Genomic DNA, 13,393 nt, shown 5'->3' with positions numbered 1-13,393 from the left:
CATGTCTTGCTTTTTTTTTTTTTTAATATATTTTTATTGATTTTGTACAGAGAGGAAGGGAGAGAGATAGAGAGTTAGAAACATCGATGAGAGAGAGTCATCGATCAGCTGCCTCTTGCACACCTCCTACTGGGGATATGCCCGCAACCAAGGTACATGCCCTTGACCGGAATCGAACCCGGGACCTTTCAGTCCCCAAGCCGACGCTCTATCCATTGAGCCAAACCGGTTTCGGCTGCATGTCTTGCTTTTAAAATGAGTAAAAAAGCTCCCAAGTGAGCTTATGAAAACCAATGTCTAATGCTGACAAAACCTACCACAATAGCCTGCAAGCTGCTGGTTTCATTCAACAAACACCCCCAGTGAACCTTCTTAGAACTTTACTTTGACCAGTTCCCTCTCTTGCTCAGCAACCTACTTCCTTGTACAGCTTCCTACTTCCCACAGCCCTTCCAAGCCAAATGGGAAGCCTGTAACGGCATGACCACTACAGGTCTCGCTACATTAGAGTCGGTCCTTTGCGTGTCTGTGTTCTCCATAAGACAAGAGCTTCCAGAGGCAGCAGCGAACACTTCTCTCATCCTGCTCCTCAAACATGGGTTAACATCCAAAAAGGGTCCTATTACTCTGAAAGTTTTAGTGGGAGGAATTCCAAACCCTCAAATCCAATTTGAAACTACCTTTTGCTGAAGGGTCTCGGTGTAACTTGAACATGTATCCAAACTTTGGATAAACATATCCATCTTTTGAAGTACGACAGAGCCATCTGATTGTCTTTGTTCCTAATTAACATGAGACCTGGGGCACTGGCCTCGGATTCAATAGCGCGTGCTTCTTAACGAGAGGCAGGATTTTTAGTGCAAATTCAGAGGCTGCTCTTTTGGAGCCGATGGAGAGGTCAAGGACGGACAGGCATCGGTGTGGGGTCCAGGAGTACTGGACATCATTTTCTAGACCCCAGAGGCATTTCACCCAATGCTTTCTAGAGTCTAAAGTGATCTATGTTGGAGCCAAGTTGGGGGTGGGGTGGGAAGGGGAAAAAACAAACAGCATCTCCAAAGCCCTAAGTGGAACAAATGATTTTCACTGGGCTCAGGGTTAAAATGTTGAGAAAAGACTCTGTTTCTCCACTAAGGTTCCAGGCTGCCCTGGTGGGCTAGGAAAAGTAATCCCATGCCTATCTGGCATGCAGCAATGGGAGACTCGCCAGGGCACTGCCTGGGAAGCAGGGGTCTGAGAAGGAATGAGCTGAAGTCAGGTCAGCGCTCAGGTTGATGGCAGAAGCCCTGAATCACAAGTCTGTTTACTCAAGAGCCTAGAAGAGCCACAAAATCCACTTGTTTGCTTTTTAGATCTCCTCCCCATGCCAGGGAGTATAAATCATTTGTGTGCAAGGCCAGATGCACACCCACACTCTCACAGAAGGCACGTGCCACTGAACAAACAGGCAGGTGACATTCCTACATGTACGATCTTCTGCCAAAGCCCCTTTCAAACATTTTTATGTTGTTGTTACTCCCGATCTCACTACCAATGGTGTGAGCCTCAGTAAGTCTCTTAACCTCTTTGGGCCTCAGTTTTCTCATTTGTATAGAAAGCACCTCCCTACAGGGCTATTTTAAGAATTAGAGTTGATCTACACAAAGCACCTAGCCCCAGCGTGTTTCAGGGTTTGAATGCGATTGAACATGTGAAGGAGTTAGACCAGAGTGAATATTCAGTATAAGGTAGCATTACTGTTATTATTTCCTTTCAAGCTCATGGTCACATATGAAGCAGCTTTTCTTCTGACAGAGCGCTTCGCAGAACAGCTGGATGCTAACTCAGCTCCATGCTGACCACGTGTGTAGCTTTGGATAAATCACTCTGTCTCTCTGAGCCTGATCTCCAAGATGAGGGCTGGGAATCTGTCCACTGTCACCCCCTAAAGAGGTTACAATCCAAAGAACAGTCCCATGTCTGCAAACGTGTTCTAGATGGTTCTGAGGAGATCTCTGTAATCCATGCTTGTTTTTCCAGGTAGGCAAGCTACCTGCAGTCATCCATGCTGGTCATTGTGGCTGACTTAGGAGTCACACTCTTTCTCTGTTTTGATGCTGTATCTGCGTCATTGTATTTTCCTTGAGGACACATGCCTGGCCTTGCCTTTCACACATCCTCAGGATTCACACAGTCACATTACATCCCCTTAATAAATGGGAAACAAATATTTGGGGAACCACCATTTGTGGACACCTTCTCCTCGCAGCCCAGTAATGAGTCATTCACTCCCAATCAGCAAAGCAGAGCTTGTGTATTTAAATTTGAGTCCAGAGGCTTCCAACTGCTTGTCCACAGGTCAACCATTAAGAGATGTCTGGCCTACCTACAAAATGCTTCAAAATGTTTTGAGTTGGTATCCAATGTCTAGAAATTGAGAGACTTTTCATAAAAACAAATCTAGATTTCAGTTTCTATTGAAGAATCGGAAGATCTGGCAGCAATCGAGGCTTAGACAATCAGCAGCAGCTAAAGAAAAGCTGCCCTTTCTCCTGCGCTACAGCTCACTACAGCCTCCACTTCCCACTTTCCAGAACTATCTCTGACTCTAGCTGTTAGTCATTAATCCTCAAGGCTTAAGATTGGACTTGGTTTGCCTGCATCTAGGTAGTGCATTACATTTAAAGTAGTGTGTTTTCCACGAAGCACTCCGAATATGCTCCATAAATGTGAGGAGGGACTAACTTGACTAAAACTTGCAAACATGTACTAGATAGGAGATTTCTGTAATGCATATTTAAAAATAGTATTTCCACCCACCCCCTCCCCCCCCACCTTCCTAGATAGACAAGCTTTCTACTCCTTCATGGAGTCAGAGTAGAGAGATAAATCTCATGTCACTTACCAAAGCAAACTGAAGCACAAGAAGTAAACAGAGGCCCGAAAGGCAGAAAAGCAATTTTTAAAAATTAATAAATGATAAGACTATTAACAGCACATGAAAAAGGTTTGCTTTCCCTCTCCCCTTTAATATGATTTTCACCTTAAACATTGTGTCCCTTTAGGAAAGGGAGGGAAAGTTAATAAAGGAACCTATCACTCAAACTTAATTTTTAGTATGGCAAATAAACTGCTTTAATGAAAGGGCTGAAATCCCCAGGTTTGCACATTAAACTTTCATTCGTTGTGGAGAATGGAAATTATCGATTCAGCCGTGGCATCATGCTCGGAAGCCCGCGTTACTGCTGGGTGCAAATGTGTTGGCAGCATTTTGATACGGGGCGAGCAGAGGGTGGGTGAGGGGCAGGGAAAGGAACACAGAGAAGGGAAGGAGGCAGATTGGCTCTTCACAGAAAGAGAATGATCAATATTTCTTGTTGCCAAGATCCACTTAGACAAAGCACTGCGTCTGACAGCATGATGGGCCAGGGGTGCGTTCTGAGATCAAAAAAGCTGGGTTCACTCGGCCTTTTGGGAAATGCCTACAGCTTCAGGGATCACTTAACAAAAAAAAAACCACACAGAACGGATGGCTGATGATTTGATCCGAAGCTCTTGGGGAAGTTTGGATTTCAAGAAAAACTGTAGGGAAGAAAAGTATCTTTCTCGCTTCAAGGTCAGGGTGTCCATCAGGGGAACAGTCAAAGTCTGACATTCTAATACTGAATTGGATAGCACAGGAAAATCAATCCAAACCACAAATACAGCTCTCAACCTGGTGTGGCCTCATCAGAGAGTCAGGTGACAGGAGCATACCATCTTTACTTAAAGCACAGACATAGGTTTGTTTTTCTTTTGAAAGAAATTAATTATCCTACCTCTCAGAGGACCACCCCGTATTTAAGCAATGCTCAATTATTTCACCCTTAGAGAACTCATAGGGATTGATTCTAGGCCGAGACAGAAGCAACCTGAATCAGGCCTATTTTGGGGTCTTTGTGTCTTGGGGTCTATGAGATCAGGAAAGATGATTTCTAATCATCTTTAGAAATAAGCTAAACTCAATTGGAAAAGTAAAGGAAGGAAGGAAGGAAGAAAGGAAAGAAGAAAGGAAGAAAGGAAGGAAGGAAGGAAGTAGGAAGGAAGGAGGAAGGAAGGAAGGAAAGGACGAAGGAGGGAAGGAGGGGGAAGGGAAGAGAGAGAGAGAGAGGGAGGGAGGGATGGAGGACAAAAAAAAAAAAAAAAAAAAAGGAAGGAAGAAAGTCATAATATATTCCCCAAAGAGAAGGTTCTGCTTTGCTTTGTGTTTGTGTTTGTTTTGGTTGCCTCCCAGCTAAGATGCTCTTACACCACTGGTCTCCCCTGTCAGTCTGGCTGTGGGACGAGCAGCTCTGTTGAACTAAGAAGTTCTGGTTGTATGTTTTCAGACATAGATCCGGTGCCATCTATAGATTTCCATTCTGGGAGAGGTTTCTCTTTTGTCCTACTTTGTGTCAGACTTGCCGTTGTGAGGATGAGAGTGCCCAGGAGACACCTCCCCTGGTTGAATAGGCTATGAAGAATGGGGCTCATTAATTGGCTGGCAGCTGCCCCCCAACAGGATGCTAGGTGGGGCGTCCAGGAAAGGGAGGCGGAGGAGGCACGCTCCATTCAGGAGCTCACCACTGGCTGTTAGCGGGGGGGGGGCCTCCAAGCCAATGGCACCGCCTCCTGAAGAACCCCATCAGGGAAAGTCTGAACTGAGAGTGACAATCCAGGCGCAGAAGCCTTGGTCTGGAGGAGCAGGCTCTGGGCCACCATTATTTTTCACCTTAACCCTTGCATAGATATTATTTACTTGTCTGATTATTTTCAGATGCCTGGAATGTTCCTTTTTTCAGTCATTCCTTTGTTCCCGTAGATTTTGTACTTTAGTTCACTAGTGTATTGATTCTATAACTGATTTTTCCTTTTCAAGTCTCAGGAGGGTCTTCTCCACCTTTAGGTAAAGCCAAGCTGCTCTGTCTGGCATATAAGGCCCCTGTCTTCCCCCTCCCTGCATCCAAATGTAGGCCACACCATTCCCTATGCTGTTCCCCACTCACAATATTTATGTACATTTTCAAAGCATTGCATGTGCTGTTCCCTCTGCCTGGAACAGCTTTTTATCTCAGCCTCTTCTTGTAGCTCAATTCTGGGCATCTCTGCAGACTCAGCTTCACAGGCCTTCCATGTGGGGTAGTCATCCCTGACATCCGCAGCTCGTGTTCCCTCCCTGTGCTCAGCCCTCACCTCACTCCTATGTAGCGATCTGCGTCCCAGGAAATGTCCTTTGAATAAATAAAGAGCACCACTTCCAGCTCCCGCATGGCCTTTATGTATCAGAACAAAGGGATGAAATCAACCAGCGCCTCCCCAGTCAGGAGCCAGAATATCACCTCTTACCTTTATGGTTTTGGTCTGGAGTCTGAGTCCATTTAAAGTGTTGATGGCTTTCTCTGCATCCTTTGGATCAATATAGTTAACGAATCCATACCCTAAACTCTGTCCTGTGGAAACATTTTTTAAAAAGAGAGAGAGAGAGAAAGAGAGAGAGAGAGAGAGAGAGAGAGAGAGAGAGAGAGAGAGAGAGAGAGAGAGAGAGAGAGAAAGCTCAATATCTTTATAGAGGAAATATTTCCCATTGCAGTGAATCCAAACCCTCCTAGTATATGGTTCCTGTTATGCCAAGATTTACCCACAGGCTGAGAATTTCAAATTTTTTCGTGTTTCATTCTGGTTAGTTTTTGAGCTCTCAAAGCTGCCTAAGCTGGGAATGGGTAAGCACTCCTGCATACCCACACCATACTACCCTGTTTCCCCGAAAATAAGACTGTCTTATATTATTTTTTTCTCCCAAAGTTGCACTAGGTTTTATTTTCAGGGGATGTCTTATCTTTCCACGCGCTAGGTCTTATTTTCGGAGGATGTCTTATTCTCGGGGAAACACGATAGTATATATGCCAATGTCCTTTTAATGGAGAAGAGGCAGGACAGGGCAGTGTCATTTGTTACAGAGAACTGAACTGGGGTCCCAGGAATTTTCCTGTAAACTGTGTGACATCTCAGAAATGTGAGGAAGATAGGAGATTAAATGACTTGATTAAATGATAAGAGAGGGTCGATGAGATACTGTATATAAAATGTCTACCAAATACATTGCCTAGAACATAATAGCTGCTCAACAAAAGACAGCTCTGCTATGCTTAGTCCTTTAAAACTGGGGCAAGTGCTGGATGTGGGAGCTGTGTCTGCTGCCTCAGTCACGCCAACCACACCCACACTCGGAGGAATGCAGCAGGATCTGAGCAGCAGAGATCGGAGGAGACATTATAGTGAAGTCATGGCCAGACTTTAAAGCAGTTGCTGCAAACAATTCATTGCCTCCATCATTCCCCTAGCCCAATAATCATAAAAGAGGGGTGGGTCCTATTGGAAAGGACCAAGGAACTCCTAACTCAAAGGAGTGGTGTGCAGGCATTCTTCAAAGAGAATTTAGCTCCTTTGGCGGAGACGGCACCCACTTGTCTGCAAAGAGAGGTGGCAAGTGACAGGGCTCCCCCCTAAGTGAAATAAAAATAATGTGTTTGTGATCGTGCCACTGATTATAAATAGTCCATCAGCTCTGCCATGTGTCATCAGCCAGAAATATCATTAGGAAACTTTACATTTACTGACATACCCTTTAAGAAACACTGAGCTCAGGGTGGCTGCAAACCCAGATAAAATTTCCCAGGCAATGCTATTGATTTGTGGGCGGCAGCAGAGTGGAAGGGGAGGAAAATGACAGGACATCACATGTCAGGGAGGACTGATTACATAAAGCTCCCTTTGGAGTACAGGGGCCGGGGCCAGGAGACAATACAACAAAAAGCCTGCCATGTCCTGGTGACAGGAGCCCATTTCAGCAGCCAAAAAAATCTTTCCAACAGCTTCTGTTTTGCTGGTAAATGTCTGTGTTTGTGTCTGTTGTAGGAGGGAACCTGGGAAAACAAGTTGGGTTCTGGATCAGAATGTGGGTGACTTTGTTATCCTTTATAGGAAGGAAATAAAGAGAATCATAAGGAAACTCAAATACAATTTTTTTTTGGTCACACAAATGACAATTCTCTCCATTAGCACATTCCTTTGTGTTTTGGAATAACAACAGAGTTAGAATAGGAAAAAACAGGGGAAGGGGCAAACTTTTCCAGATATGCCTTCCACCAGCCAGAATTAGTAACTGGAAAAGGAGGAGAGAATGCTGAGCAGCCTCCAGACACTGGGACCCTTCTCTTCCTAATTCACTGTGATTGTGGTGTGCGTCCGTCTGTGAGTATTTACACAGAAAAGTAAGTGTGAGAGAAAGGTGTGTGTGAATTACAAGACCTTGCTACATGTCCCACAAAATTTTCTGCAAATCAAAAGAGTAAAAGACTAATTTCATTGGTTTCAAAACATCATTTGTCTTAAATTTGTCTTCACCTCAACAAGCCTAACTAAATTTACCTAATTAAATTCATTTTCAATCACGCAAATTTCCATTTTCACCATGCAAATTTATTAGTCCTATTTATCTTGTATATAAGAGAAGCCTTAAAAATGACTAAACTAAAATATTTTTACAGTTATTTATTTCAAACAGTCTTGCACCAGTTGGGCTGCTTCAAAGGGCATTTAAAAAAGCAATAATCTCAATGATAAACCTCAGGTATGAGTTCTAGGAAATGAGTCAGACAGTCAGCCTATCCCACTAAATATTTTGTGTAAAACTAAAACGAAAAAATATAGACAAAATGCTCACCACTTAACTGCAAACATTGAGCCTAAATCCAAACAGTTCATAATTCATCACAGTGATGGAATATCTGTGGAGGAATTTATCATGCCTATCAGTGATGCATGTTCCCTGACAGGCTATCTTTCTTTCTAATTATTCATACATTTAAGGAAATCTGAAATAAATAGTAGAGCGGTTATGATTGTTATACATTCTACATTTTACCTTTACTAGAGGCCCGATGCACGAAATTCATGCAAGGGGCTTGGCCCTTGCAGCCCCTGCTGCCTTGGCCCATCGCAGCCCTGGCTTCATCCCGAAGGTCGTTTGGCTGTCTGGTCAAATTAGCATATTATGCTTTTATTATTATAGACTGTGGACCATTGTTTCAGGGGAAGAAACACTCTCACATTTTTGGGGAGGTTCTGAAGATCAAGTGAAGGAAAGGAATCCTGAGTCATATCTCCCCTCTGCCCCCCCTCCACCTGTATCAGTCCCAAACCCACCATCACCTTAGTACTTGACTACAGTATTATCATTATGAGCTCTAGTTTTAGAGAGAGACTGTGCTTATTATCAAGAAAGAGGGTGTTCTAGGGAAAGTAAAAACCAGATGAACATCCTTTTAGAAAGCAAGGGGAAAAATGATTGGAGATACTCCTTGATATGAAATAATGAATTGCAAACTCTAAGCAGAACACTGCATTGAAAAAGAGGAGGGCAGAAGTGGAAAGCTTGCCTGTGAATTGAAAGCTATGAGTTAAGCTGGCAGCCCAGGGAAACTACCTGTGGTTAACCTACTTCCCAAACAGGCTTCTTCACGGGCCTCTTGTCATCGAAGGAGTCCTGCTAAGTCTAATAAAAAGTGCTCTATGGAACTAAACACCCTCTTCACAACAGCCTATAGAGGATTAAATCCCTAGGCAGAAAAGAGAAAATCCAGAGACCCATTTCTTTCAAAATTCTTTTAGTAGTGGGGGAGAGTAAAATAAGAAGAATTTTGTGTTTTGGTGGCCATATACTGGTGATAGGTTATGGATCTGCAGTTTTGTATTTAAATGTACATAGAGAAATATATAGATGAAACACAGTACACAAAAAATACCAACATTATATCCATGGGGACCAAAAGAGCCACCATGCTGGGAAGGCCCAAGGGACCCGGTCAAGAGCCTATTTCTTTCTTGATTAGCTATAGCAAGATTTGACGATATAGGTATGGCAGCAGTATTTTCAGAACAGAAAATTAAACTTCATTTTTGTTCTCAATTAATAAATTAATCTTGATAGCAAATTGAATAAATAAAAAATTAAATTACTGAAGTTAATGTTTGCTGAACTAGCAATAAAGAAAAAAAATCAATGAAGAGGTAAGATATTATGAAATAAAGACTGCCTCCAAAATTTAGAAACTACGGCGAGAACCTGGCTTTTTGAAGCCCAGGTGACCTACAGCCCTTACATGTGACCGTCCATGGGCACAGGGGAGGGGTCTCCAATGACCACCCACGAGGAGGACATGCATTCTTGTAAGTTTGGGCTAGCAACTTAAAATTAAAATGTAGTTTCCAAGGAAAACTTTCACACATAATGCCTACATTTTAAGGCATTTCAGTTGGGTTTTGGATTAAACAGGTTCTTTTCTTAACAAGGTTTTCTTAAATCTGAACCTGAGTATTTATGCTTTTGTAAATCACACATGCACAACACAAACACATGCCGTGTCCTCCTAGTATGACATGGCAAAATCTATTCTGCTATAATAATTTCTAACTTCTCCCCTTAGAAATCAACCACTTCTCTCCCCCAAAACTAGCTTATAGAGGTTTGCATCTTTAAACATAGAGGGTACTCAACAAATATTGGCTAAGTGAAAGAATAGATAAACACATTTGTACTGCTTCTTCATTTCTGGAAGCATAATAACCAGACGTTTTTATGTTTGGGGGAGAAGAAGTAAAGGGCGGGTCCCTGGAGAAAGGAGAGAACACGACAAAAAACTAAATCAGGAATCTCTCTCTCAAAAAACTAAATCAGGAATGACTAGAAAACAAAACACAGACAAAAAATGTCCTAGGTGGCTTCTGCAGCATCATTCAGGTGGATGATAAAACCCATCAATGCCCACTTTCCACAGAGACTCTGGGTTTCCAACGCGTTCCCTCCACCACACCCCCCATTCTGTTGCATTCAATTTCCACAACAGCCTGTGGGAGAGAGAATCATCATTTTACAGATGTGAAAACTGAAGTGCAGGGAAAACACTGCTTTTCCCTACGTTACAGAGCTGGATCTTAATCTATTGTAGATCAGGGGATGGGAAAATTGTTTTATACATAGGGTGATTTGGCAAATAGTTTAGCATTGGTGGGTCCTCTAGTCCCTGTCATGACTACTCTGCCATTGTAGCATGAAAGCAGCCACAGATGGTATGTAAACAAATGAGTGTGTCTGTGTTTCAATAAAACTTTATTTAGAAAAACAGGCAGGGGGCTCAATTTGTCTTTTGGGCCATAGTCTGCCCTGGTCTAGATCTTTTGACTCCAAATGTGGTATCCTTTGGGATAACTACAGTTACTCCATTTGAACTAAAATGTTTTGTTTTGTTTTTAATATATATTTTATTGATTTTTTACAGAGAGAAAGGGAGAGGAATAAAGAGTTAGAAACACTGATGAGAGGGAAACATCCATCAGCTGCCTCCTGCAACAACCCCTACAGGGGATGTGCCCACAACCAAGGTACATGTCCTTGACTGGAATCGAACCTGGGACCCTCCAGTCCGCAGGCAGACACTCTATCTACTGAGTCAAACCGGTTAGGGCTGAACTACAATATTATTGACAATTATTTTGAGGCCCTGACATACCTCTGAGGCTTTTTTGAATCACCAAAGAAAAAGCAGATTATTGTTGATAGTTTGCTTTAAGCATTTTTAATTTGTACTTAAACTTTGGGAAGTGTGACCATCATAGCTGATTATATAGCCCCTCATTTTTTTAGTCATTCTCAACAGAAGTTGTTGTCCCTTGCCTTTGAGGTCATGGGGTTATGACAGCAGGACTCCGAATGTGACATCCTCATGGCTGATGGCAGCAGCGGAGAAGTTGTCTGTCCCCTTGCAGGGCTGGCCAGAAGGAACCTCAGCATTTCTGCACTGCTAACCTGCACAACTTGCTCTTTCTGTCTCCAAAAACCTCACAGTTACTTCCCTCATCTTCAAAACCCCCTCGGGGGCTGCCAGATGGGTAGCTGCTGTTGATGAAAACTTCTGAGTTGAGTAAGGAATTTTTGTGGATGTTAGAACCCCTAGCTCAGGCTGAAATTCTGTTCTCAAAGCACATGATAAAATCCCCAGTCACCTCAAGATCACCTGTGCAGCAGTAATCCACATGCTGGGCTAACCAAAGCCAACTCCACACCCCAGAACTCCCTCCCTGCCAGTCCTAAGGGCTTTCCTGGCTGTCAGCTGCATTGAAATCTACTTGAACTCACCCAAAAGAGGGCAGAGAGCTTTTGCAGCTGTTACTGCATACATGTGTGTGGGAGGAGTAGGGTGGGACTCAAAACCATATTTTCTCTAAAATGTTGGTTAAGTCATTTAAGCTTCATCAGCCTGTTCCCTTATCTGGAAAACAGGGATAATCCCTTATCCTCACAATCAAAGGATCACTGTGAGGATTAACTATATTAGCATGTGGAGGAAGAACTGCTATAATTTATTCAGTGCCTACTTTATGCCAGGCACTATGCTAAATGGCCTAGTAAGAGGACCTAATACCATGTTTCCCCGAAAATAAGACATCCTCCAAAAATAAGACCTACTTACAGGTTTCCTTCTGAGTGAAATATAAGGCATCTTCCAAAAATAAGCCCCTTCCCCCCCAGGCTAAACATGAGAGATTTGGTCCACTGATTCTGAAAGAAATGGAGTCACAAGAAATTCACCAGGAAATTCAGGAATTGTATTGTTATGATGATGTTCCAGAAGATGATGACATGATTGTCATTGAATAAATGAGTAAATTCTTGATACTGTAGGATTCACAGTTTGTCTGGTTTGTGTTGACAACTACTATACTATCGTACCATATACAGATAATAAATTTCCTTTATTTTCATTTAACAATAAATGTGTACCGTATTCTTCTTCATGGAAAAATAAGACATCCCCTGAAAATAAGATCTAGCGCATATTTGGGAGCAAAAATTAATATAAAACACTGTCTTATTTTCGGGGAAACAGAGTAGAAGCCTGTGTGAAGTGGGTAGATTGCGCAGATAAGGGAAGGGAGGCTAAGAAGTATTAAATAACCTGCCCAAAGTCAACCAGGAAGTAGGCTCTAGGGCTAGGATTTGCATGAATCCAGGTCTGTGTGACTTCCCAGCTCATGTCTTCTCTCCATGGGATTGGACCTCTGTGCCAAGGCACAACAGAGTGTTGGGCATCAGGTAAGAACTCAAGGGGAGGCACAAACCCTGTGTTGGGGTCTCTTTCCCTCCTTCACACTGACAGGGGCTGCTTTGAGATTCTGGTGCATCCATGGGTCTACCCTATGCCATCCCTTATCTGTGAGTGTTTGCATCTGTTTGGCTGAGTCTTGACTTTTCTCCTGCAAACTCAGTGTTTGTAAAGCCAGCTAGTCAGAAGATTGATTTTCTTTTAGTAGTTCACACAGTTGTTGCTTAAAGTCTTAATGCTCTAAGTGTACCCCTATATCAGCAGCTGGGGACTTGTAAGAACTGCAGCTTCAGCCTATTGCAGTGTGACCCTGGCAATGTTAAATGAACCTCCCTGCTCCTACTCATCTTACCCAGCGTCACAGGGAAGGGAAGCACTGATATGAAAGCTCTCAGAAATTTTTAATATTTGCTATTTCTTTTCATCCTCAAATTTTGCTTTCCTACTTTGCCCCTTTCTGTTGCAGTAATCTCATCTGTAAAATGGACTTAATATTATTTTTATGGAGTTATTAGAAGGATTAAAAGTGGTAATGCAGGTAAAGTACCTGGTTTATAACAGATGCTCAGTAGATGGTTCCTTTTCTTCCTTCTCCCAGCCCCTTACACTATTGTCTGAGAGGATGCTATCTCCTCAACGAGGCCCAGCCTCCTTGAAGGTGAAGAATGTTTCTGATTTTTTTTTTAACCTTGGAGCACATATAACTGGTATCTCCTACATGGTAAATACTATGAGTAGGTATAAAACCAGATCCCAGGAGACATAGCTGAAAGACTCGTGGGCTGTAGAGTGAAAGACAGAAGACTCCCAAGGTGCTCAAGGTCCCTTCCAATATTTGAAAGGCTGACATAAAAAGGCAGGGGTACATTTACTCTGTGGGGGCCTCAGGGAGAAGGCAAGAATCAGGCAATAGAAGAGGAAGTAGATTTTGCTTTGACAAAAGTATGAATTTTTTAATAATGATTTTATGAGGGTGTGGGCTGCTATGTGAGGCTACCCCATGACTAGAATTATGGCAAATATGAAGGCAAACCTACATTTTATCAGGAGATGATACAGCAGATAGCAAGATGGGCCCATAGATCCCTTCTAATGCTAAAATTCAAAGATTCTAAATTTCATTTATTTAGACCCATGCTCACAACTGGTTTCAGTATATTCTGATTTTTAATTGAGAAAATAAGAATAATAGAGGATATTTACCAAGCACTTTACATACATCATATTTAAATCTT

At 42.6% G+C, this 13,393-nt stretch overlaps 1 protein-coding gene across 9 annotated transcripts in view; it reads right to left on the bottom strand.

Moving 5' to 3' along the window:
- Positions 1 to 13,393, bottom strand: part of ELAVL4 (ELAV like RNA binding protein 4) — a 139,147-nt gene that overhangs the window by 20,055 nt on the left and 105,699 nt on the right. For all 9 annotated transcript variants that reach the window (XM_036446619.2, XM_036446621.2, XM_036446612.2 and 6 more), the window contains one exon: positions 5,344 to 5,447. In XM_036446619.2, the coding sequence (XP_036302512.1) occupies positions 5,344 to 5,447 (104 nt within the window). The remainder of the gene's footprint in view (positions 1 to 5,343; positions 5,448 to 13,393) is intronic.

Source organism: Pipistrellus kuhlii, unplaced genomic scaffold (genome assembly GCF_014108245.1).
Source record: "Pipistrellus kuhlii isolate mPipKuh1 unplaced genomic scaffold, mPipKuh1.p scaffold_m20_p_2, whole genome shotgun sequence".
Taxonomy (NCBI): Eukaryota; Metazoa; Chordata; class Mammalia; order Chiroptera; family Vespertilionidae; genus Pipistrellus; species Pipistrellus kuhlii.
Note: the sequence above shows the minus strand (reverse complement) of the source record. Positions and strands in the feature narration are given on the sequence as shown.